Source organism: Marmota marmota, unplaced genomic scaffold (assembly GCF_001458135.2).
Source record: "Marmota marmota marmota unplaced genomic scaffold, marMar, whole genome shotgun sequence".
NCBI classification, from domain to species: domain Eukaryota; kingdom Metazoa; phylum Chordata; class Mammalia; order Rodentia; family Sciuridae; genus Marmota; species Marmota marmota.
The window spans coordinates 1,041,350-1,067,824 of NW_026000136.1; the positions used below are offsets into that span (position 1 = coordinate 1,041,350).

A 26,475-nucleotide genomic window follows, 5' to 3' on the forward strand; every position below is an offset into this window, starting at 1 on the left:
CCAGCTCAAAGCCAGAGAATTTTGAGTCTTGAAGATTTTGAGAAAAGGAAGGAGCAGGGCTGACCTTTCCATTATGGCTTGTGTCAGAGCCACTGGAGTTCCAAGGAGGACAAGTGATGAGTTACAGTGTTTTCCTTGTTAGACTTGTGTGTGATGACCCTGATTTAGTATCTAAAATAAGAAGTCTGATTTTTAAAAATTTAGTATCAGAAGGATTAGGGTGTAGTGCTCAAGGCCCTGGGTTTAATCCTTGGCACCATAAAATAATAATCATACTAACAACAACAATAATAATAAATAAAAAAGTATCAGGAAAGGTGGTTGTATTACTCAGGCTGGCACTATGACAAAACCTGAAATAATTAGCAAAGAAGAAAAGGTTTATTTGGACTTCCTGTTTTGGATGGTCCAGTTCAAGATTGGGCAGACCCATTGCTTTTGGCTTGTGGTGGGTATGCTGGATGGTAATGTCAGAGAGCATGAGAGGTAGCAAACAGTTTACCTCAATGCCAGGGAGCAAAAGAGAAAGTAGAAGGAAGAGGCCGGGATCCCACGGTTCCTTTCAAAGGCAGTGGCACAAAGAACCTCTTACTAAGTTCCAGGATCTTAAAGTTTCCATCATTTCCCAGGAGCACCACTCTGGGAACCAATAAATGGACCTCTGGGGTCATGCAACATCTAGATTAGCTTGTAATACTTAGAAGTGGAGGGTGAGAGGAAGAGAGGGGTTGGACACTGCTGAGGGATGATTTTGGTTGCTTGCCAGAGTGGTTTGGAATTGGATTGGATTGGAATTTGGTCAAAATTCAAGTCATCAGATATTTATGCAAGGACTCTTGTTTTTGGCTAGGGGGCGGTGTGGAGAGTGGGAATGGGTAATTGGGATTGAACTCAGGGCCTGGAGCAGTGCCTTAAGCATGTTAGACAAGGGTTCTACCACTGTGCTACATCTCTAGCCCAAGTCATTAGGTGTTTAATAAGTATTTACCAACTGCCAAGTACAGATGATCCTTGATTTATAATGGAGATCATTTCCAGATAATCCCATCATAAATTGAATATATATTCTAAGTATAAAATACTAATACACCTGGGTTCTAGGTTATGACCTAGGTCCTAGGTTAGCAACACAATACACTGTAGAGTATTGGTTGCTTACCCTTGTGATCCCATGGCTGGCTGGGAGCTGTAGCTCACATCTGCTGGCCCACATTACAATAAAAGATGGAATACATATTACTTGGGTAAGATCAAAACTCAAAATTTGAAGTATGGGCTGGTTTTGTTGGTGCTTGCCTTATCAGTTTTGCATCATTATAAAGTTGATAAATCAGTTGAACCATTGTAAGATAATGACTGTATTTCTTCTTTTGTCACAAGCAGATATTTTGTGTGTCAACTTGACTACAGAGCACCTGTATTTTGGTCAAACATTATTCTGGGTGTTTCTGGGGGTGGGGAGGGGGGTTTGGATGAGATTGACATTTAAACTGGTATACTAAATAAAGCAGATTTGGGAGAGTGCCCTCCCTGATTAGATTGGGTTTTGTCCAATCAGTTGAAGGCTTGAATAAAATAGATCACTGACCTTCTGAGTAAGAGTAAATTCTGTGTGTCAAGCCTTCAAACTGGAACATCATCTCTTTCTGGTTCTACAGCAGTTTCCAGCATTCAAACTTGAATGTCAACTGCAGAAGACTTGCCAGTCTCCACAATCATGTGACCCAGTTGCTTATCTTTTTATTTATTTCTTTATGGTTTATTGGAGATGGGTTCCATTTCTATGAAGAATCCTAATACAATAAGTATTTAGCAAGACTCCCAATCTTTTTATTTTATTTTATTTTATTTTATTTTTTGTAGTAGGGATTGAATGTGGGTACTTTACCACTGAGCTGCATCCCCAGCCCTTTTTATGTTGACACAGGGTCTGGCTAAGTTGCTGAGGGCCTTGTTTAGTCGCTGAGGCTGACTCCCCATCCTTGAAGGGCCCTGGTCCTCTCAACTTTCATCTTCATAGTCCTGAAAGTCTGTTAAAAGAATCACTTATTCTTTTTTTATATATTTATATTTTAGTTGTAGGTGTGGACACAATATCTTTATTTCATTTTTATGTGGTGCTGAGGATCGAACCCAGTGCCTCACACATGCTAGGCGAGCATTCTATCACAGAGCCACAACCCCAGCCCCAAGAATCTTATTCTTACCTACCTATTGTAGAATCAGCTTCGTGTGGTGGTATTTACCTGTAGTCCCAGCTATGTGGGAGGCTGAGGCAGGAGGAGTTTGAGTTCATCCTGGGTCATAAGGTGAGACCCTGTTTCAAGGGGAAAAATTAAAAAGGCACAGTAGAATCAGTGAGTAACCTGTGGAGTAAGCAGTCCTAAATACTGGGCTCACTTTTTTATGTTCTCGTTACTTTTGGATATTGACCTGGTAGGTCTTACTACATTTTCAGGTCTCTTTTATCTTTGAGTAAATTTTTTGCATATTTTGTCCTCTTTTCTAATTATGACTAGTGGAAGGATTGTTGTTTGTTGCCCTAGTCCTCCAGTAGCCGAACAATTTGATCAGTAACCATTTTTTAATATTACCCTGTTTGTCTGTTTTAATTTGCTAAATTCTATTGCATTAATTATATATCTTTTTTTTTTTTTTTGGAGATGGAGTTTCACTATGTTGTCCTTGCTGGCTTTGAATTCCTGGGCTCAAATGATTATTCCATCTCAGCATCCTGAGTAACTGGAACTAGGTGCACCACCATGCAATTATATATCTTTGACACATACTATGTTGTGTTTACCATACATATTTGTTGCCAGTTAGAAGGAATGTTTAATTCTCACCCAAAGTGTATATCATCATTACTGCTTGCAAACATAATCAGGGAGTTCATTAAGTATTAAATAATTGGGTAATTAGTATTTAAATGTTTATATTATATAGAACTGTTTGAAGGTTTTTAAGAGGGTCTTAGTGATATTTGGATACATTGGTTGGAATTTGGAACAGGCTGGGAGTACATGCTTCTTTCTTACTTAAAATAATGTAGCATAGACTCCTTTGATCTAAGAATCATTTTCAGAAATGGATTAATCTGGAATGACTATAGTTAGTTCTAATCATGGCATATAGATACCTGTTTTATGTGCTTTATGTATGGGCATCTTACCATATCACATTCACAAATGAAGATATTGGCAAAATTCTAGTGATTACATACCTGGAGAGAAGTTAATCAATGTGAGAATGTCTCTAGGGACAAATTTAAAATAATGGAAAATTGTAAGTCTAATAATTATTTCCATGAAACACTGAACAAAATACCTGTTTTACTTATGAGCACAATGGCTCCTGTTTTGGTTCCTGCTTGTGGACCTGGACCACAGATGCTAGTGAGCCCAATATTCTGCTTCCCTCCAGACACACCCTCTAAGTAACCTCACAGGCACTTGGCTTCCATCACCACCCATAGATTGATATCTTTCACAGATATGTGTCACTTTGTCTCTGACCACTGATAATTCTGAGGACTAGAGACAGGATCTCTCTGAGTTGCTTAGCACCTTGCTTTTGCTGAGGCTGGCTTTGAACTCTCGATCCCCCTGCCTCAGCCTCCAGAGCCACTGAGATTACAGGTGTGCGCCACCACGACCGGCTAGAAGTTGGTTTTAAAAACTTCTATTTAGGAAAGTTTTATAGAACTATTGCTGCAATAGTTCTATAGAACTCATTTTTTTATTAACCTAACTCAGGAAACGGGAAGAAGTTTGAAGAATAGTTCCTTATAATAGCCAGCCTGATCCCATCCAACCTTTGATTCAACTCTAACTCAAGGTTGACCTTTTTATAATAAATCTCTAGCCTTGATTCCTGGTAGCTTGAGGGTGGGAGGGTTGGGAGTGTTTGTGATGACTTCCTGGTTCCTGGAAACACCCATGGGTTATGCTCCTTGAGAAAGACTCAGAACCTTTTGATTTCCCCACAAGGACTCCCCACTCCCACTCCCACAAAAAAAAAAGAGGAGAAAGGAAATTGGTGATGTAAATATAGCAGCCTTGAAACCTGACTCAAAACATTTAACAAAGCCATTTAAGTAATCTTTGGTCCATTTTCTCTGCAAAACATGGTTTCAGTGCCCTAGTTTTGATCATTGTGAATACCACTTAACGTCATTATTTTTCAAGGCCACACATTATACCTTATATCAAGCCATTCTGAAAATAAACATCCTTAGAAAAGAACAGCTTTCTTACAGATACTAAGAAATTTGACCTCATGCTACAAGGAATTTCTAGCTCTACCATTATGATCTTGGTCAAGTCATTGATACCGTCTACATCTGGACCCATCGCTTCTGCAAAGCAAGGGGCTTCTTTGGAATTCCCTGGGTTTAGGGAGAATTGGGCCAACCATCTGCCAGGAGACAATGATGGGGTCTCTGTGCTGGGGATGGAACCTCGAGCACATTTAGTCAAGCACTGTACCACTGAGCTGCATCCCCAGCCCGCAATGGGGACCTAAGGCCTCATGGAATGTCCCTCACATTTCTCCTGCAGGAGGCTCGCAGCTGTCATCTACTAGAGTGATAGACCTGATTAAGGCTCCACCGGAGGACAAGTGTTGAAGTCCTGCAGAATGCTCGAAAAAGTTGCTAAGTGTCTAATCGTAATGTCTTTGTCAAGTTATCTCATTTAAACTTCACAGATGCTTCTATTATTCCTCATTTAATAGTTGAAACAGGTTAGATAGGATAAGTTGCTTCAGATCACAAGTGGAACCTCTCTGTCTGACTTCAGAGTGTATGAATCAGAGTGTATGAATTAGATTTAGATAACTATAGAGATGAAAACTAGAACAAACAATGCAAAGTATTTAGTACTCCCTTCATCCCCTGAATATTTTGGTTCAGTATCAAATGGGACTTTCTGATCATATCATTAGTCAAAATTGGCACAGACTGCTTTTTTTCCTTGGCAGGGTTCAAGTAAAAGATGGATTACCAGTTTTTAAAAATTATTATTATTATTATTATTATTAGTTTTTGGTGGACACAACATCTTTATTTTATTTTTATGTGGTGCTGAGGATCGAACCCAGCGCCCTGCACATGCCAGGCTACCGCTTGAGCCACATCCCCAGCCGGATTACCAGTTTTTGAGGAATGATATGGAGAATTCCCACCTGACTGAGAATTGGCTAGCTACTCTGTTAAATATCCCATCCAGCCCTAAAATTTTAAAATAATTCCAAAATTCTGTGATTTGGTATCTCCCAGGAAATTCACACATAGCAGTTAGAGACCCCGCCACCAGAGGGCAATGTTTTCACATTTGATTCAGTTGTAGGAAAGGAAACAAAATTCCCTCTAGAGCTATCTAGAAGGTGCCAAGTTTAGAACCATCACAAGGGTGATGTGGACCTAGGGGATGATGGAGATAGACTCACCAAGAAATAGTATCCCTCCCTTCATCGCCCTGAACAATGGTTTCTATTTTCTTTTCTTTTATTGTATTGGGGAATTGAACCCAGGGTCACTCTATCACTGAGCTACATCCACAGCCCTTTTTTGTTTTTAAGACAGAGTCTTGCTGAGGCTAACCTAGAATTTTCAATCCTCCTGCCTCAGCCTCCTGAGTCACTGGAATTATAGGTATGCACCTCCATGTCTGGCTCTGAACAATGATTTCTTCTTTCTTTTTAAATTTTTTTCTTTTTTGGGGGGTGGGGTAGTGTTGGGGATTGAACCCAAGGACTTGTGCAGGCTAAACAAGCACTCTACCAACTGAGCTGTAACCCCAGGCTCCTCAACAATGATTTCTGTCTGCCAGTGTGTTAGAAGGAGGTCAGAGTGCTGGAAGTCAGAAGAAGGACACACCATTTCCAGAGAGCCAGGGTTCCCAGGGCTGTGAAGTGGCAGGAAATCTTTCCTTGAGGTTGCCCTACAGCTGCACTCTGAAGACTAGGAAAGCAAGGAAAGGAACAGGAGTATTAGAAGGTCATAACAGAAAAGGGTCCAGGAGTATTAGAAGGTCATAACAGAAACCCTGCCACACCAGGGAAGGCTGAAGGATCCAGGAGTATTCAGCCTTGAGAAGAGAAAACTTGGAGGAACTGTGAGAATTGTCTTCCATTTGAAACCCAGGACCCTGGGTTTCAAAACCAGGGACATCAGGAGATTGACCATCAGGGGCCAGGTCTCAGCTTGATTTGAAAATGAACTTTTTGGCACCATCAGAGAGGATTTACCTTGGAAGTCAACTCATTCTATCATCTAGTCACTCTACACATATTTACAGTGTGACCTCTTCAGGCCTGGCACTCAGTAGTTGCTGAGAATACAGCCATGAACAAAACACACAAAGCTGCCGTTCAGAAGCCGACTTGCCTGTGTTCAAACATTCTGGGAGACACTGAGGCAGAATATGCATCAGCTTCACAGGATGTTAGCCTGGATAAATCTTAATATCCCTCAGGGGATTCTACAATGTTTTTGGCCTTAATAAGCCTAGTTTGTCTTCAGTACTCTGTATACTTTTTTGGAGTTTGGAAAGAACCTCACCAAGACTGCGTGGGGATTATGGTATCCAATTGAAGCAAACCTGTGAATATAGGTACACAACAGAAATCAGGTATGTGGCAATTGTAAAAATTGCCTTTGGATTTGGAAATCTTAAAACAACAAAATTCCTTCATTTAAAAACAAGCTCTACTCAATCCCTTATTCATGTTTCTTTTATTTAGGTTATATGGGGACAGAGACAGGCATTACAATTATCAACATGAGGAATTCTTTCTAGAGAACAGCCAGGTCACATATTCTGTCGTTGACATGAACATGTAAGATCTCAACTAAAACAGACCCATTGTTATTGTAATCCAAATTTTTGATGCAGCCCCAAAGAAGCCACACTAAGTTTAATTTCTCTAATGACTGGATATTATATCCCCAAAATAATTTTCCCCCATTGCTATTCTTATTCTTCAGCACTTGACTTTTTCTGGCTTGTACTTTCCTTTGCATAGTAAACATTCTCAGGATAGACTCAATTTTCCATTTTCACATTTTCTTCCTCTCAATGGGCTGCTGTTGAAATCTGTATCACCTTGGGGGAGAGAGAGAGAGAAAGAAGGTCCATATGGGTCAGTGCTGAGGATTCTGACATCTTTGTTCCTTCTTGCTACAAACTCCCTGAGACGCCTAGGCTGCTGCTGCCCAGGCTTCCTTGTCATGGATACCACTGGGTCACACCTACCTTGTTTTGCATGATATGAGGGTTTAGAGACACTTTCTTTGGACATTTAAGTAGGCCTGAATGCCTCACAGCCCATTGAGAGGGCCAGAGTATTCCCAAGAGCCTGCCTGTGGTTTCTCATGAGGGGCCCAAAGGCTTGCTTTGCTATTGTGACATGAGTATCTCCTCCAAAGAGAAAACCTGCTCCTCATCACATCCCACAACTGGATTTTAAAAATCAGTGAGACTTTCATACAAAGTTTATGGTATGTTTGCACCCAGCAGGGTCTTTTGCAGCCTCACCCCTGCTTTTCTTGCTGTCTCCTACCACTCTCCAGCTCTCCAGCCTCATCCTGAGCCCCTCTGCTGCAGTCAGGCTGTGCCCTTGTGAAAATCTCTCTTTTTGTACCATTTTTGTTTTGTGGTACTGGGGATTGAACTCAGGGGCACTCTACCACCATGCTACTTTTCAAGCCCTTTATTATTTTCATTTTGAGGCAGGGTCTCACTAAATTGCCCACGCTGGCCTCAAACGTGTAATGTTCCCGCCTCAGCATCCTGGGGAGTAGCTGGGATTACAGGTGTGTGCCATTGTGCCTGATACCCCTCTGCACATTTGCATATGTTGGGCTTTCTCTTTGGAATTCCCTTTCTCCTTCTGTGCTTGGTGAAGGATCAGTCTATTTTAAATTTCTTTTAAAGTATCATATTTATTTATTTAATTGTAATTATATTAGAGACTGATTTTCTGTAAAATAGATCAATCATGTATTTGGATGTCATCGTGTAAATCACTCTAAAAATTTCTAAAAACTTCCTCTCAGTTTCTGCACTTCTGTTGTCATGAGGATTAACAAATAGTGAGTGACCTAGAACAGGTCATGTCTCTGTGGAAATGCTCTACCCTGCCATTCTGGGTTGAGCCAGTCACTCCTGTTTTTTGATCCCCTCCCATGAAATGCAAACAGTATATCACGGAATATTGGCTTGCATGCTTTTCGTGACTGATGCATACATCTACTGCTCCACCTGATTCTGAGTATCTCAGGGGAGGACATTCTTTCTTATTCACCTCTGAATCCAAGAGCACAGGCCTAGCCCATATTCAGAGCTGGGTCAATATGTGTGGGAAAGATATGATGCCATTTTAAGAAATTAAATTCTGTTGTAGCTCATGAACATGAAGGCAGGGTCCTGGCTCATTTGCTAGTTTGCTTGAGGAATTCCATTGCACAGATGATGTATCCATCCCTGTAACCAATAAGAGGAAATGGCTAAGGAGGGAAGTGGATCAGTACATGAAGAGCAGACCCCAGTTGCCCAGCCTCATCACCTCTGGACACTGGTGGCAGTACTGGCCTGGTGCCATGGAAGCAGAGCCTTGCTATGATAGAGCAATTGGACCCCCAAGGCCAGCGGACCCCAGGAATAAAGACCCCAAAACAGGGCAGGGTGATCTGCTTTAAAAGTTATTTAATCTTGGAAGCTAAGACTTACGTGCGAGAGGCTGAAATGCCAATTGAGTGGTCTCCTGAATAATCCCACCCAAGTGAGAGCCCAGCAGGAGGGATACCTATCAGATTAATGCCCTAAAAAGAGTTGGTTACATGTTAATTATAGGACTTATCCAAAAGATAGCCTCTGATTTCCTTAACTTTCTGAGCTATTATTTCAGAATTAGAAAATTAAGAAAAAAGATTCTGTGCCTTATTTTTGTTTCCTCCCTACCAAGTGGAAAGATAAGGCTAAGCTTGAATTCAGATGTCATCTGGGTTATCACTTTTTGGCTAAAAGCCAGAGGGTGGATCCTGAGAGATTGTGAACTGTAAGTATGATTCAACCAGATGTTTGAACATAAGGCCAAGTAAATATAACACAAGAATAAATAAAACTGATCCTTCACCAGGCAAAAAAAGGAGAGAAGGGCCTTCCAGACAGGAGACCCAGCACACACAAAAGTGCAGAAGTGGGACTCTCACAAGGGAACAGCATGACTACAGCAGAGGGGCTCAGATGAGGGAGAGAGCTGGAGAGTGGTAGGAGCCGAAGCCAGCAGGGTAGGCAGGGGTGAGACTGTGAAAGGCCCTGTTGGATGTAAGCAGAAGACCAGAAGTAATCCCCAGAATCCATGCAGGTTGATGTTTATGCTCCAAACACCATCTGTCTCCCCTGCCCCCCCCCCCCCCCGCAACCTGAATCAAGCCCTTGATTTTGAGCTATTCTGGTTAATCCCAAGCAGAGGGCAACCTTATCAATATCCATAATAATTCAAATTAAAAACAAACAATTTGCCTTTTCAGAACATGGGGTTTGCATGACCATGGGCAGTCAGACTTCTCTGAGTTGTGGGGATATTTATACCCACCTCATAGGGTAAATAAGATAGTGAGCAGCATTTGCCATGTCCCTGGCTCTTGTGTAAGTAGGAGAAACCTCTGTTCCCTGGCTCTGTTTCTGGAAGGGCAGATTTCAGCTATATCAGTGGTTCTTAGACTTGTTCACTTATCTGAGTCACATGGAGGACTTGCTATATATACTCCAGATGCTGGACCCAGCCCCAGAGATGCTGGTTCCGTAGGTCTGGAGCAAAGCCCAGTAGGTATCTCTAACAACTTTCTGGGTGACCTGGATGATGCTGGTCCAGGGGACCAAGTTTTTGGGAAACACTGCTCTAGAATATTGTCCTTTACTTCTCTCCTGATCTTTCCCTTGCATCTCTGCATGGAGAGAGGAGAGATTTAACCTATGCTTGGAAGGAGGAGGCAGGAAGACAGGGCGGAGCCCTATCTGCTCTCTGCCTTTGGATCCACCTGTCCTTGGCCTGTGAATTCTGAGGTGAAGTACAAGGATGCCTGTGTGAACACACAACAGAGCCTATTCTATGCTATAATTCTAGATTTATCATCTAGAATTATAGCATAGAATGGGCATTTGAATTTTATATTTTTGTTTCCTATATCTTTTTCTCAATTGTTTTTGAATTAAAGGGAGTAGGAAAGGGCTATTTTAAGTTGTCCTCTTGAAATCCCACCTGTACTCAGTGCTCAAGGAATGGTAGCTGCAACAGGGGTGATTATTTTCTTAATGTTAGAAACTGAAATTCATCCAGTCTCGATGGAATCCCCATGAAGAATGCTATGGTGGGGGATGTGAAAGAAGATTGCTCATTGTCCCTGTGCTTATCAATATCCCCTGTGGCTCTCCAGTGAAAACAAGCATGTTGAGGGCTGGGGGTATAGCTCAGTGGTATAGTGCTTGCCTAGCATGTTCAAGACCCTGGATTCTATCCCCAGCATGTCAAAGAAAAAGATAAAAAAAAATCAAGTGTGTTGGCTGGACATGGTGGCGAATGCCTGTAATCCTAGTGGCTTGGGAGGCTGAGGCAGGAGGATTTCGAGTCAAAGCCAGCCTCAGCAATGGCAAGGCGCTAAGCAACTCAGTGAGACCCTGTCTGTAAATAAAATGCAAAATAGGGCTGGGAATGTGGCTCAGTGGTCGAGTCCCCCTGAGTTCAATCCCCAGTAAACTCCCCACCCCTAAAAAAAAGAAGCAAATGTGTCCTGAGCACCTGTGTTCCAGGTCTAGGGTCAGTGGCATCACATGCAGAAGCTGCCTTCTACTCAGACAGCACCTTCCACTACCAGCACCTATGACACAGGTGGACAGCACCCACTGGAAGGGTGTGAGAATCCAGAGGAGTGTTGTCACTGAGGCATGGGGGAAGCTGCAGGGTTCCTGTTGCAGGAGATTAGGACCCAAGAGACTGCAAGCCTTAAAGCATAGGTAGCACCACTAGGTGGCACTCTGGTCACTACCAGGAGCAAAGCAGGTGCTGTGGAGGTGAGATTGGAACCTCGGCAGTGAGAGTGGCGTTCACACCTACCGGCTGTGGCCTCGGACTTGGAGGACCTCACTCCTCAGAAAGGGTTTTGGAGGAACCTGTCTTGGACACTTGGATGATCTCCACGGAGGTGATGCCCTTGCCGGCCACGCGGTGCCTGGTACGCAGCTTGTTGAGGGCAGTCTCCGCCATGCCAGCCCGCTCCTCTGCGTCATCCAGCTCGTGCACTGTCTTTCTGTATCGCGCCAAGGTCTGATTGGCCTGCTCCTCCTGTGATAAGAGCACGGTGTGTAAACCTGGCCTGTCCTGGTTGAGTGTGCATTTTTATCAGTTCTGCAGGGATGTCCAGGGGTCCAGTCATTACAGCAGACCTAGGTGGGGGCCATCCTTCACCTTGCCAGGGACAACCATTCGCAACACTTTTAGTTGATTATTTTTGCTTTGTCATCCATATTTTAAATGAAATGTGCTTCTGTGGCTGCTCTGTAATTGGTGGTTTTAGGCATCACCTGTGTCCCACCATGGAAGGTTAGCCCTTTTCCCATCCAATCACACATCTCCTTTCTCCTGGTCTTCTCACAGAGTTGTAGTAATTTGGGAAATTACACGGTTACAACCATGGTTTGGGTCCCCATCCCCACCCCCCTCTCCAGGGTTAGAACCTGATTTGCTGTCAGTCTGGCTTTTATTGAGCCTTTCGGAAACAGCATTGGGTGCACATTTAGCTGATGGACTTAGTGTGGTGGCTCCAGACCCTAAAGCAAATGACATCAGAGTCACGCTGTCCTGGAAGGGGAAGTGTGGGATGTGAGGTGTAGGGCTGAGACTTGAAACTGCCATTTGCTAACCAGTTGACTTTCACTAACATTAACATCAGTATTCTATTCTAGATCTGTTTCCTTGCCTATAAAATGGACTAAGAATCTTAATTTTCCTGTCTCGGCATCAGGAGGATCAAATGAGAGAAGGTCCTTGCTACGGTCCGACCAGGAGATAAAGAAAAGCCCTGCCAGAGCCACTGGAGTCAGTGGAAGCAGGACAGAGGTAGCCCAGACCCTCTCCAGATGGCACCTGCAGTTAATGGAAGTATTTGTGGGGGTTATTTTTTGCTTTTTACGTGTTCTTATCTTCAGCGTGCTGTATCTGTTCCCCTTCCCACACAATACTGACAAGGTGCCAAGGACACAAGCCTCATGAAAGTCATCTTTGAATGAATACTTGACCCTTTCCCAATGGTTGGTTCTAATGGAGGCAGATGATGACCTGGGCTGGGGAGTAAGTGTGAGGGCTGGAAGGTGGAGGGGGGGCCTGCTGAGTACTCACCGCCTCCTCGATCTGCCGCTTGTAGACCTTCAGCTTGTTCTGCAGCTTCTCCACTAGCTCCTGCATGCGCTGGTTGGTCTTGTGGTCCTCCTCCGTCTGGAAGACCAGCTCTTTGAGGCGGCGCTCATTCTTGCGCAGCGTCTTGACTGTCTCCACATGTCGTTTCTGCTCCCCGTCCAGCTCCGTCTCTAATTCCTTGATCTGAGGGAGGAAGAGAGCAGTGTGGTTGAGGGGACACAGGTTTTTGAACTTCGGAGCTCAGAGACATTAGATGGGCTTGTCATGGCTACAGTGACCACCTCTTGCCCAGAGGTGAGTGAATGAGGCCTGAATGGGAAAGCGAGGTGGGCTTTGCCTTTCATGGGCCATGCTATGGGTCACCAGTCACTGTCTCCCGGGGTCTCAAGTTTCCTCATCTGGGAAGTGGAAGAGTCAGGAAGTGGACAGGTCAACGAAACCTTCTGGGCCTTTCCAGTTCTGATGTTTCACAGGGTAAAGATGAAGGCCTTAGAAAAACCATGCGAGTACTAAGAGGGAGGAATAATGTTGGACACAGATGCAGAGGAAGAATAGGAGGAACTGCTCTGCTCCAGGGCCAAGTGCATTCTGGGAAGAAACATGATGGGGCAGGGGATAGGAGAACTTTGAATAAATAAATTAGAACTGTTGTCTACACTTAACTTTTAGTTCCTAGCACTTTGCATAATCCAACACCTCATCAAACACGCAGTTCATTTTTTTTTTTTTTTTTTGCAATAGACGTGCTGACCTGCAGGGACAGAGGGCCCAGCATTGCCCTTACCCTGGCTTCCAGCTTCATGATGGTACGTTTCCCTCCCTTCAGAGCCAGCTGCTCAGCCTCCTCCATCTTGGCCTGCAGGTCTTTGATGGTGACCTCGTAATTCTTCTTGATTTTCTCCAGGTGCATGCAGTGGTCCTGCTCTTGCCGGAGTTCTTCTGCCATGCGCGCAGCCTGCAGGCAGAAAGGAAAAGAGCATGAGTTAGAGCTGGGGGCCACGTTTGTTTTTTTTTTCTCCTTTCTCTCTGAGTGACTGGGGATGGAGCCCAGGGGTGCTTTACCACTGAGCTGCATCCCCAGTCCTCTGTTTTTTAAATTTTTGAGTCAGAGGATCTAAGTGGCTAAGGCTGGCCTCCAACTTGCAATCATCCTGCCTCGGCCTCCTGAATTGCAGGGATTACAGGCATGTGCCACTGTGCCCAGCTGCCACTCAGGGTCTTAAGGGCCTTTGAGAGATGAGGGAAGTTGTCTGCTGGTCTCTGAGGAACCAAGTGGTAGACAACAGGCTCTTTGCTGATGTGTTGATGAGTTTGGGGGAGAGGGGTCCCCCATGTTTCCATGTGCCCCTGAGTGAGAAGAGGGAGGCAGCTCATACACGCACGGCCAGGCTTCCTCCCTCCTGCTAGCTGGGAGCATTCAAGCAAAACCCTTTGCTGTCACCCTGGAAGGGGGCATAGCATTTAGAACTGGAAGACCTAGGACTGAGTCCAGTCCCTGTGTGGCCTTCAGCAAGTTGCATATCTGCTCTCAGCCCCCTTGTTCTTGCATTAATTCCACCAGTTTTCATGGAGGCCTACACAGTGACTAACAATGTTCTTGAGCTCTAGAAATTTCCATCAAGTGGGAGGAACCTGACACTAAAGATCTGTATTCCTCCATCTTCAACGTGGAAATAAACAGAAACTATCACTTAAGGTTGGTGTGAGTACCCAAAGGGATGTTGGGGTAAAAATACTTGGTGGTACATACTGCCAATATCCACCTCTGAGACCTTTTGCCTTGAGTCTGGTTTGACATTCCACCTGCCTCCAGCCCACTTGCCAAGAAGCCTGCCCAGATGAGCCTACTTCAGTGGCTCCTTTGATGGAGTCTTCTGAACTCACACTGTAACCTTTCACAAGATCTTGAGTAGTTTGTAATTCCACCTTATTCTCCTGTGTTTGACTTTTTAGAAAAGCCCTGGGCTCCTCCAGAGCAGGGCCCTGTCCCCACTGCAGATTCCATGAATAAATCTACTCTGGTCCTTCCAGTGCAGTGTGGCATAGTCCTCAGCAGGTGCCAGGCCCTGGGCACCACTAGCTGCTAGCAACACCAGCACTTACGTCTGTCATGGCTTTCTTGGCCCTCTCGTCGGCAGAGCGGAACTCGCTGATGAGCTCCTCGTGCTCGTTGGAGATGCGCTGGACGTCTGACTCCAGCTTGCGCTTGACCACGAGGAGGCTTTGGTTCTGGAGGAGGAAACAGAGTCAATGCCATGAAACAGGGGTCTGCATAGCCCTTCCTGTGTTCAGGAAAGAAAATGGCCCTCTCCCAGAAGTACTGGCCAGAATCCCCAGCAGGAAATGGTCCTGGGCTCTCTGCATGAGTGAGGGTCTCCCTTTAATTTTTCTCTGGGTTTTGAAACAGAATTTGTATCAAATGCACTTCTACCTATGTGGATAAATAAATCCCTTGATCTCTGGATCTTCTTATCCCTAAAATGGCATTGTAACCCTCATATGTCTCACCCAGATTTACTCTTTTGGTAATTCACAAGAGATGATGTAAATAAGGAATTAGCTGTTCTGATAAAGGAGTGCACTGTGAGCAGAAGCAGTATAAGTGTTGTCACTGGCAGCAGGTGAGGGTCCTAGATGCTGACTATGGGCCATTATTTCTCATTTTAAAAATGAATGTCACAGGGTTGGGGTTGTGGCTCAGTGGTAGAACGCTCACCTAGCATGTGCGAGGCCCTGAGTTTGATCCTCAGCACCACATAAAAATAAATAAATAAAATAAAGGTATTGTGTCCAACTACAATGAAAAAATAAATATTAAAAAAAAACGAATTTCAGGGGAAATAGCTCAGTGGTAGAGCACTTGCCTACCATGTGTGAGGCTCTGGGTTCAATCCCCAACACCACAAAGAATGTAAGACTACAGAATACTCTAGGTCCTTTCCACTTCAAAGTTCAATTCTCAGCTATGCTGTGGGGAATAGCAGTCCTCAAAGTTATGGGGAGCTTCTAGAAGTTCAGATTTCTGGGGTAAGACATCTCCAGGGCAGAGCCTAGGAATCTATCTTTGAAAAGCACTTTATAATTAATACTACTATACTGTATACCTAAAAATCATTAAGATGATACATTTTATGTTGGGGATTTTTTTACCACAACTTTTTAAAAAAGCCCAGCAAATGAATTCTGAGGATTTGCCAAGTGGGGACACTGCCTGCCTCTGAGTTTTGCAGAAGCCCCTGTGGTTTGCACCCCATCCTGGTCTCACCCCAGCACCCACCTTTTCCCATGCCCAAGTGAGTGAGTCCGAGCGGCACCAACCCAGGAGAGGCTGTCCTACCTGGATGTTGACCTCGTTGTGCCGCTCGGTGATCTCCACCACCTCCTGCTCCAGCAGCTTGCGAGAGCGCTCACTGCCCTCCAGGCTCGAGCGCACCTCCTCCAGCTCCGTCTGCAGCAGGCTCAGGCGCCGCTCCTGCAGGTTGTACTGCTCCCGCAGCTCCTCGTGTTGCCGGGCATCTTCGTCCATCTGGACCTGTAGGTCCTGGAGGGCAAAAGGACCCAGCCTGAGCCTCCTCTGGCTCTGCTATGAGCTGGGGCTGGACCACGAGGGCACCATGACATTTGCGAACCAGGTTAGGCAGAAAGCTGGGGCAGGGACTGAAGGTGAGGCCACAGGGAGAGAGTGAGATACAGGTATCTCAGGAAGTTCACAGTGTGGTCCAGAGACTTGTCCATCAAAAGGACAATGTAAGTTCGGGGCATTCCTATGGCAGAGCACCTGATGTTCCCGGGAAGGCCCTCTCAAGGCAGCCTTCTCTGACAACCTTGGAAAATTACACTCTGACTGGCTAATTTTGGCTCCCTTCCTCTGCCCTCTTCTTTCTCCAAGGCACTTATTGCCATTTTTAAATGCTATAGTTTTATTTATTTATTGTTTATTGTCTATCTGCAGGGATGATTTCTTTCTTGTCTACTCTTCTACCTCTCATACCTAAAATAGTGCCTGGGTGGGCAGGTACCCAGTAACAAGTGCTGGATGCATAGATCCAGCTCCGTATGCTTTAACGACTAGCTCCCATGATGGAGGGTGATAAAAGGGCCTTCAGCTCTATTTGTGTTTCTTTCCTAAGGTGAGTGGTGGTCATTTGGGTGTTCATTATTCCTTATTTTTTCTATAATTGAAATTGTTTATAGTAAGTCAAAAATGATTTTTAAAATTCAGACAGTCCCAACTTTATGTTTCCCTCCTTTCCTCCCACTTTCCAGTTGTCCAGAATATGAATTTTGGTGGAGAAGGGCTCCTGTTGGAGAAACAGTTCCCAAGTCTCCTGCTCCCTAGACTGCATGCTCACTCTCATGCCTTTATCCTTGCTGAAGACACATGAAGCTAGCTCCCTGAAGGCTTCAATCTTGACCAATGATGCTTGCTTTGGGATTAATCCCTCATCGTTCAGATTGCTTACCTTGATTTGCTGTTGCAGTCTTTTCAGTGTCTTTACGAGTTCACTATTGTTCTTGTTAGCATGGTCTAGCTGGATTTCCATCTCATTCAGGTCTGTTTCCATCTTCTTCTTGAGCCGAAGTGCCTCTGCCCGGCCCTTGGCCTCTGCCTCCAGGCTGGCCTGCAAGGACTCGATGGCCCGTTGGTGGTTCTTCCTGTAAGTACAAGCAGAGAAGAAGACCTTGGCATAATGTGCCCACTGCTCAGTCTGTGCCAAACCTCCCTAGATAAACTGTCTCTGAACATAAGGATGGATATGTCCACCATGTTGTGAGATTAAACAAAACCTTAACACATTTAAATGGGGGAGTACAATGCTTTGGGGAAAGGAAGGGAGGGTCATATTTTCTAACATTTACTATGTGTCTTGTGTGATCTCAATTCATTTACCATGCAAACTAGACCTTCAGGGAAACCCAGGCTCCAAGATAGTAAAAGTATGTTAAAGTCCACCCATTTCCCCCTCAATAGAATCATGATTCAAATCCAGAGGCTAAAGTCCTTGGTTTTTCCATTAGAAGATGTGGGCTTTGGCCAAACAGTCAGGTTTGCATCTTTCTTTACAAACAATAGTCATGGGGCAAGGAAGTGGCTCAGTGGTTGTACACTTACCCAGCATGTGTGCGTGTGTATGTGTGTTCAATCCCCAGTATCACACATATACACGCACACCAAAACTATTAATTGGTGGTATTTAATGTGTATAACCAATAAATATTTTTATTGTAATCAACTCAAATATTTCTATAAAACCTTCATATAAGTCTCATTAATCTCCTTTTATAGGAGGAGATCAGAGGAAGTAATTGAGGTGTTTAATAAATACATGTTGAATCACAGCAAGTAAGTGGTTAGAATGTAAAGATTCTATCACCTCCCTTTTTAGATCCCCAACCTGTGGGCTTTCAGTTTCCAGATATTGGACACAATATCAAGATATTTGCAAAAGTGAATAAAATAGTGAGTTAAAAAAATAAATACAGAAAAAACTACAAAATATTGTTGAAAAAATTAAATAATTGGAAAGATATATATGTTCATGGATCAAAAGACTTACTATTGTTATGAGGCAATAAAGTTATAGGGCTCATAATTTCTAATTTCAAAGCTTATTACAAAATAATAATAAGACAGTACAGTCCTGTTATAAGGATAAACATATACACAAGTGGAATAGAATTTAAAATCTAGAAGTAAACTCACACTTATGGTCAATTCTTTTTCAAGAAGGATTCCAAGACCATTCAATGGTGAGAGAAGTCTTTTAAAAAATGGTGGTGGCATAACTGGACATCCACATGTAAGGAATGAAGTTGGATCCCTACCTCACACCATATTAAAAAATGAATTCAAGATGGATCAAAGACTTAATTATAAAACCTAAAACTAAAAGACTCTTTAGAAGAAGATATAGGCATAAATCTTTGTGACTGAATTAGGCAATGGGTCTTTAAATATAACCCTTAAAGCACAAGTGACCAAAGAAAAAAATAGATTACTAGAGCTTTTTCAAAGTACAAAAACTTCAAAAAAAACCACTTTCAAGAAAGTGAAAAGATAAGTTGGGCATGGTGGTACACACCTATAATCCCAGTGACCTGAGAGATGAACGCAGGAAGATCACAAATTCAAAAACAGCTGGAAACTTAGTGAGACCTTATCTCAAGAAAAAAAAAAAAAACTTTGAAAGGGTGGGGGATGTACCTCAATGGTAAAGTGCCTCTGAATTCAATACCCAGTAATAGGAAAAAAAAAAAAAGTGAAAAGATAACCCATGGAATGTAAGAAAATATTTATAAATACATATTTGGTAGAGTCTAGTATCCCAAAGACACAAAGAACTCTTTTCTTTTTCTTTTTTCTTTTTGGCAGTGCTGGGGATTGAACCCACAGCCTTGTGCATGCTAGACAAGTACTCTACCAACTGAACTATATACCCATCCCTGATACAAAGAACTCTTAAAAACTCAACAATAAAAGTACAAATAACCCAATTTTTATTTTATTTATTTATTTTTAAATTTTTGGTTCTGAGAATTGAAGCCAGTGGTACTTTGCCACTGAGCTACATCCCAAACCCTTTAAAAACTTTTTTTTTTTTTTTTAATTTTAAGACAGGGTCTTAATAAGTGTCCCAAACTGACCTTGAACTTTGGATCCTCCTGCCTAGGCCTCCCAAGTTGCTAGCATTATGGGTATTAACCACTGTGCCTGACTCAAATAATCCAATTTTCAAAATGGGAAAAAATTAGACATTTATCCCCCAAAAGTTATATAAATGGCTAGTAAGCACACAACAGATATGCAGCATTATTAGCCCTTGTAGCTAAGCTAGTTTGTTCTTAAAGTGTTTGTAAACCAGACAGGGCCACCAGTGTAGGGTACCACCATTACTCCCATTTAACAAATGAGGAAACTGAGGTTCACCTAAACTGACCAAGGTCACATTAATAGATGGCAGAGACCCAGATTTTCAGACTTCACTCAGCACGCTGCTTAAAGTCAGCTTCCCACCCAATCAGATCCCATACCTTGTAGCTTCAAATTCCTCTTCTTTCTCATGGATTCGCCGGTCTATGTCAGCTTTAACCTGAGCCAGTTCCAGCTGAATCCGAATCACTTTGCTCTCTTCAACCTACCAGGAATATAACCATCAGTCTTCCTGGCCAAGAAGGTGTGCAGTCCCTGGCCAAGGGTCCAGCTCCAAGTGATACCACATGGTTACCTCCAGGGAAGACTCAGCTTCTTCCAGGGCCACCTGAAGTTCTTCCTTCTCAATCTCCAGTTTTTTCTTCAACTTCTGTAACTCATGCACACTCCGCCCTCCTTCACCCAGCTGATCAATGAGCTCCTTTATCTCCTCTGAGAAAAGAATATTCATGTGAATGAGGTAAACAAAGATCATTAGAATCCAGGGTCCTGGCATCACATAGGTGAGAAGCAGATAATCCTAGCATCTTGGAATCAAAGAAAGAGCAATTTTCTTCACATCACAGACTCATGGAATATCAGGGTTTGGACACTGTAGAACACTGGATTCAAGCTCTTCGTTTTACAGATGAGGAGCCAAGGCCCAGGGGACTCCCCCTGCTAAGGCCTATTAGTCCTACACACTAGGTCTTCCTTTCTCAGAGTCCTACCTGGTGCTCAAAACCAACTTACAAAAAACCCACTGGGGAGTACTAGAGCCTTTTCCCATCTCCTCCCCTCAGTCACCTACCCAGAGGAACTCCTGGGAACACACTGCACCTTGGGGCAGGTAAAGATCTAGGCCTATGACCAAAGATGTTCAAGAAATACAACTGTCTTGACTCATCCACAACTCAACTTCTAGATGATGTCTCCTGGAGTACAGAGAAAGCTCTCTTAATCCAAGATTGGGGTTCTACGTTCCAGGTGGCTTTTGGAGAGGATGTCATCTAAGTCTCAGTTGTTGCAGTCCACCTGTGCTGGCATTAATGACAAGTCCATGGCTCACATAGTCCTGTGTTATATCTCTGGACCCCATGGCTGTCCCCTGAACATCACTGCACTGCCATGGGACCGTGAGGAGTTGTGTGCTGCGTCACAACCTCTCGACCCCAGCAGGCTGCTCAGCCATTCTCTTCCCTGGCTGCCACCAGGCTGGGACTACTTCTCAAGATATGGTTGCACATGGGCTTCATCTGCCAGTGAGGTACATATTTCTCTGCTCTTAACCCCCAGGTTACCAGGGAGCTTCCTCATCTGTATGTGAGTAAGAGGGGCCTGGATCTATTGGCTGAACCAGTGCTTGACCATCACCCCACTCCTATTGATTTTGCTCTCCTATCCCAGTCTGCCTTTATTTGGTTCAGCTCCCTAATCCTTACCTCATGTATTTATGATCAAGTCCTTTACTTTTGAGGTTAAGACAATGGAGCCCTTCCAGCTCAAACACATGATTCTCAAGATTCTCTTCTCTAAGCAGAGAGATCTCCTGAGAGGGACTCATAGCACCTTGGGCAGGTTTGGGGACCATTGACATCATCTGCCTTTACCCTCCATTGTAGTGACCCTTTATCACATGCAATTAAGATACAACTCAAGGAAGAAAGCAGATTGGGGAACCCAAAATTAATCAAGAAATCCTGCAACGACCAAGATTTGTTTTTTGTTGTTCCCTAGAATGAGGGGCCTAAAAGCAGTTCTTTAATATAAAGAGTGACGTCTCTTGCACAATTGGGTTTGTTAGAAATGTGTGCCTATGACACACACACAAATAATGACGCAGTCAAATCTTTATATGTCAAAATGATTTGCAAAAGACAGCCAACATTTTAAAAGCAATATCTAATGGAATGGAATTCTAGCCTGAGGGTCCTATATTTCATAAATGTATATGAAGCTGGGGTTGTAGTTCAGTGGTAGAGTATTTGCCTAGCATATGCAAGACCTTGGGTTTGACTCCCAGCACATGTTCTCTCTCTCTCTCTCTCTCACACACACACACACACACACACGTATGTATGTTTACATATGATACATGTAAGGGCTCAAAACATAAAATCTTTTGAGCTCTTATTTGTGTCAGCTGCTCTTTGGAGTTAAGAATTCATACATTTATTTTATTCTATAGTGACAACCTCACAATGAAGTAGTATTATTTATTTATTTTATTAATGAGGAAACCAAGGCACAGAAAGCTTACGTGATTCTCCTAAAGTTACATTCTCAAGTGCCTCTAGAAGGTATTTGCTAGCCAATCAACAAACACTTATTAGGCACCTACAATGTGCCAGACCTATGTTCAAGCCGGTGATGTACACAGGAGGAAGGGGCTCTGGCTGTCCCCATCCCTGCAGGCCCACCCGCTCTGCCCACCCTCAGACTTACCCTGCAGGGTCTTATTCTCTTTCTTCACTGACTCAAGGTGCTCCAGGGACTCCTCATAGGCGGTCTTGATCTTGAAGCTCTCTGTCATGTACATGCGGCACTCCTTCTGTGAGCTGTCCACCTCCACCTGCAGCTCCTCACACTTTTGCTGCCACTCGGCCAGCATCTTGTCAAACACTCGCTGCTTTTTGTCCAGGGCAGCTGCTGCAGCATTGGCCTGGGGCAAGGTGGAGATGGTTTAGGATTTTTCTCTGGAGCCTCTCATGTGGATGTGAGCTTCCTAGTAGCCACTGGAAATGGCCACATTTTCTGAACCAATTACACGTGGTCCAGCTGGCATGATTCAAGGTCCTTTTTAGACCAAGATCAGGGAGGTGTGTGCTAATGGAAATCTAATTTAATTCAGCTCAAGACAGCATATCAGCATGAACCAAGAATGCAAAATGAAATAGTTAGCTACACAAGGTGTGCAGCATATGGTTTGCATAAGAAGGAAGAAGAAATGGGTATTATGTAACCTTGGGGACAAATCTGACCTTTCTCTTGGACCTATCTATCTAATACAGTCAGTCCTCCTTACCTTTGGGTTCTGTGTCTGCAGATTCAACCTATCATGAATCAAAAATATTTGAAAAAAAAATTGCACCTGTACTAGACACTTTTTTTGTCATTATTCCCTAAAACAATATAACAACTATTTACATAGCATTTGCATTGCATCCGTTATGATAAGTAATCTAGAGAGGATGTGCAAATGCTATGTCATTTTAAGTAATGTATTTGAGTACCCACAGATTTGGGTATCCTCTGAGGTCCTGGAACCAAGCCCCTGCAGAAACTGAGGGAAAATGCTGTGGCTTATTGAGTGTTAGGACCTCAGGTCTCAGTTTATAAACAGGTACTCCAACAGGAGCTGTGTCCAGTGCACTACTGAAGACAGGATCTGTGTTCCACCCTCTTAGGCCATGAGTTTCTTCCCGATACCCCCAGACATGTGGCAGTCTTGCCCCAATACTGCTATGGGCCACCTGCCCCGTAAACACGCAGCCTTTGAGCGTTTGACCCTCTAACCTTCTCCAAATCAATGGTGAGGTCCTCGACTTCTGCCTGGAGTCTCTGTTTATTTTTCTCAAGGGAGGCAGCCCGGGCCTGGGCAGCTTCAGCTGCCTCTTCTGCTTCCTGGAGCCTGGCAGCCAGCTTTCTCCTGTGGATGAGGGACAGAGGTGTCATCAAGGAAACCTAGGAGCCCACAGGCATGGCCTCACATTGTTGGGGGCAGGGTTGTATGGCACTGAGTTCTGGTGTCAATGTGGGAAGAGATGCAGATGCGGAGGAGTGTTTAGAGGAGAGCGGTCACTGTCCATTCACTTCTTCATTCAACAGATATTTTTTTTTTGCCCCTATTTTGTTCTGAGAATATGCAATCCAGACCAAGATCCCTGCCCTCATGAAACTTTTGCAATGTTATATCACACGTAGAACTTGAGTGCTATACAGAGGAATAAAGCAGGAAAGGGGACAGATAGAAGGTGAGGGGTGACTACGATTTTTAAATGAGATGTCAGGAGAGGCTCTTTGGGAAGAGGATAGAGGAGCAAAGACCTCAAGAAAGGGAGCTGGGACCCTGGGAGTTCCTGGGGAGAGGGTTTCAGGCAGAGATGGATGCTTAGGTATTGAGATTTGGTTTAGCCCAGGCTGTTAAGCATGGTATCCACTTCTCTACTTAGTAAATAAGGAAGAAAATTCAAAGGAATTGAGAACATTTGCTACCAAGCTGGTGAGCCCACAGAGGGGAAACCTTTGCCATTGAGTGTCCTTCCAACATCAGCCCAGCCCACTGCATGGGAGCGTGCATTTAGCAAGACCCGAGATGCTTGAGCAGATTGAGCAGATGCTTGAGTCCTGCCTGACACTAGAGCCCTGGTTCCTGAAGCCCCTGCAGGCAACCTGGATGCATCAAAGCAGAGAACACAGGTAGATAGTCCTGATTACAGGTGAACCCTGAGGACTGGCAATGCATGCAGCAGATAGCCCACTGAGAGCATAGATGGGTTCCTTTGTCCAGACACTGTCCTCCCTTTCCAGGAGCCCATGGACTTCCTTCTCCTGGGCTTGGCACTGTCCTCAGCAGTGACAGGCCATGAGCCACCACACCCAGCCCTCCTGGCTCTCCCATCCCAGGCTGATGCTCACTTGGTCTCCTCCAGCTCCTCAGTTCTCTGGATGGCATCAGTTTCATATTTGGTCCTCCAGGTGGTCACCTCAGTGTTGAGTTTGGACACGAGGCGCTGCAGCTCCGACTTGCCTCCCTGCTCTTCCTCCAGCTGCTCCTTTAGCAGGTCCAGGTCGTGCTTAGTGTTGGCCAGACTCACTACGGCTGTGCTGCGAGACTGTGGGGATGATGCGGGGATGAGCCTGTCACTGCCCCTGGGGGGCCAGTATAGGCTCCAGGGCCGTCACTTAGCTCTACGTAACATTGCATTAACAGTGACTGCAGAGAGAGGGCGGGAAAGACACATGATCCCACAGCAAAAGCCACCAGGGCTTTATTTTCCTTCTTCTAATTATTGTCCCCGAGGATATGTAATCTCATTTAGTTGTACACATCACATATTATAGTTTTGTAGTTAAATTTTTCACTTGCTATTGTGTAAAATGTTCTTTGTGTTCCTTCTGCATCTTCATAACCTATAACTTTCTTTAAGGAAGTAGTTCTGTCACTACTAACCCAACCCCTCAGCAAACCTTTGACTCTTCATCCAGCTGTCTCTTATAATCATCCACTTGGGATGTCAGAGATGTTTTTATCCGTAGGATTTGATTGAGTCGACTCTGCGATTCTTCATATTCTCTGCTCAGTTCACTATTTTCCGCTGGGTGAGAAAGGAATGGGAGAAATAATGAATGAAAAACTGGTAAACTTGTTCCTCAACCAGATCTGAAGTCTCCTAAGGCATTGCTGCTCAAGTGCCCAACAAACAAGGTAGCTTGACCAACTGAACCAGAATGGGGAGCGCAGAGAAGCACCATGCCAGTCGCCCAGGGTGAGTCCAGGAGGGCAGAAGGGCCCAGGGGTTGCCAATATCTAAGGGACTAGTCCCCAGGTCTGTCTGATAGGAGATACAGCAAAGGAATTTGGTGAAAACAGCAAGACAGAGTATTTAGTTTTTACCATGTACTCATCACTGTCCTATAACCTACTCTCCCGTCATTTGTGGAATGACTACGGAGCCAGAGACCAAGAAGTTCATGAGATAAAGAGAAGTATTTCTAGTTCTATTCTGTAACTCACTTCATCTCACTTTTCTTATTAATCAAATGAAAGTATTTATTTTGAAAAGTATCCAGGTTGGATATGGTGATGCACACTTGGAATCTCAGTGAGTTGAGAGGCTGAGGCAGGAGGATTATAAGTGTAAGGCCAACCTGGGCAACTTAGGGACACCCTGTCTCAGAATTCAATAAAAAAGGGCTGGTGATGTAGATCAGTGGTTGAGTGCTTGCCTAGCCTGTGTGAGGCCCTGGGTTCAATCCCCGGGACTATATAAAAAATATTCAGAATTCAGGAAATAAGGTCAAAGAAGACCTTCAAGTTCTCTTGATGTCCCACTGGAGCACAATTTAACAAGCCCACTGAGGGGGACTTAGTGTTTTGTCTTGGCAGTACTGGGGATTGAACTCAGGGTCTCATACATGCTAGGAAAATGTTCTCCCACATTCCCAGCCCTCCTTTTTTTGTTTTGACTTTGAGACAAGGTCTTGTGAAGTTGCCTGGGTTGGCCTCAAACTTGCTATCCTCCTGCATCAGCTTCCTGACTCACTGGGATTACAGACATGCACCCCCACACCCGGTCCCAGCTCTTTTAAAAATTTTATTTTGAGACAGGGTTTTGCTGAGTTGCCCAGGCTGGCCTTGAACTTGCAATCCTCCTAGCTGAGATTACAGGTGTATGCCATGGCACTGGGCAGAAGGATTTAGTTCTTCAAGGAAATTCACCTTCATTTGACTGTTTAACCCCGATTAGAACGCAGCCTCTGCAAAGTTAGATGTTAATTTGTATATTGATAAACTGAAAATCATTTTTGTCATAGAGATGCAAAGGATTTCTTCTGATAGAGAAGAAAACAAAACTAGAGGGGGAAGGAAGATGGCGGCGAGGGGAGTGCATTGCCCCCGTGTGCTGCTTCACTGTGTGGGAGTATGACAAGTCAGGATGGCTAAAGGATATCTTGTTAGGAATTTCCAGCAATAGTGGGGTGCTCCGGAACCTGGAGGAAGGATTTCCATCGCATGAGGATTGGCTACGGGGACTCAAACGCGAGAGGTTTGTCGCACGGAGGGTAACACTGCTTATTCAGCAAACCGCCCCGCGGCTAGAATCTGCAGCTCGCGCTGGGAAACGAGGAGATAGCGACGCAGGGATACAGCGCTGCAGTTTCTGCCAGCCGTGCAAGCACCGTACTCAGGGCTGAATTCTGAGTTCGAGACGGGGGAAGGAAGCGGTCCATCTCGGTTCTCCACACCGGTCAGACCACAGAGGAGGCCAGCAGCCACCATGTTGGAAAGCTGACGTCACCATCCCTGTTTTCGACTGACTGCAGCTCATTCAGCCATAGAACAGGTAATTTCAGGCTGCAATTCGCCTGTGGCTTGCAGACAGATTGCTAGGGTTCAGCGCCTGGGTGCTTCTTAGAACCTGAGC

The 26,475-nt window shown here is 44.4% G+C and overlaps 1 protein-coding gene across 1 annotated transcript in view; it reads right to left on the minus strand.

Annotated features, from left to right (window-relative positions):
• Positions 1–6,717: 6,717 nt before the first annotated feature.
• Positions 6,718–26,475, minus strand: part of LOC107155950 (myosin-16) — a 63,214-nt gene continuing 43,456 nt past the window's right edge. Inside the window, exons 31-43 of the mRNA XM_015501979.2 lie at positions 24,518–24,645; positions 23,966–24,162; positions 22,844–22,976; positions 21,773–21,989; positions 19,644–19,780; positions 19,450–19,553; positions 16,881–17,073; positions 15,755–15,958; positions 14,521–14,646; positions 13,202–13,372; positions 12,400–12,600; positions 11,119–11,346; positions 6,718–7,106 (exon numbers count right to left, since the gene is read on the minus strand). Coding sequence (XP_015357465.1) covers positions 11,146–11,346; positions 12,400–12,600; positions 13,202–13,372; positions 14,521–14,646; positions 15,755–15,958; positions 16,881–17,073; positions 19,450–19,553; positions 19,644–19,780; positions 21,773–21,989; positions 22,844–22,976; positions 23,966–24,162; positions 24,518–24,645 — 2,012 coding nt within the window. The 3' untranslated portion in view covers positions 6,718–7,106; positions 11,119–11,145. The remainder of the gene's footprint in view (positions 7,107–11,118; positions 11,347–12,399; positions 12,601–13,201; positions 13,373–14,520; positions 14,647–15,754; positions 15,959–16,880; positions 17,074–19,449; positions 19,554–19,643; positions 19,781–21,772; positions 21,990–22,843; positions 22,977–23,965; positions 24,163–24,517; positions 24,646–26,475) is intronic.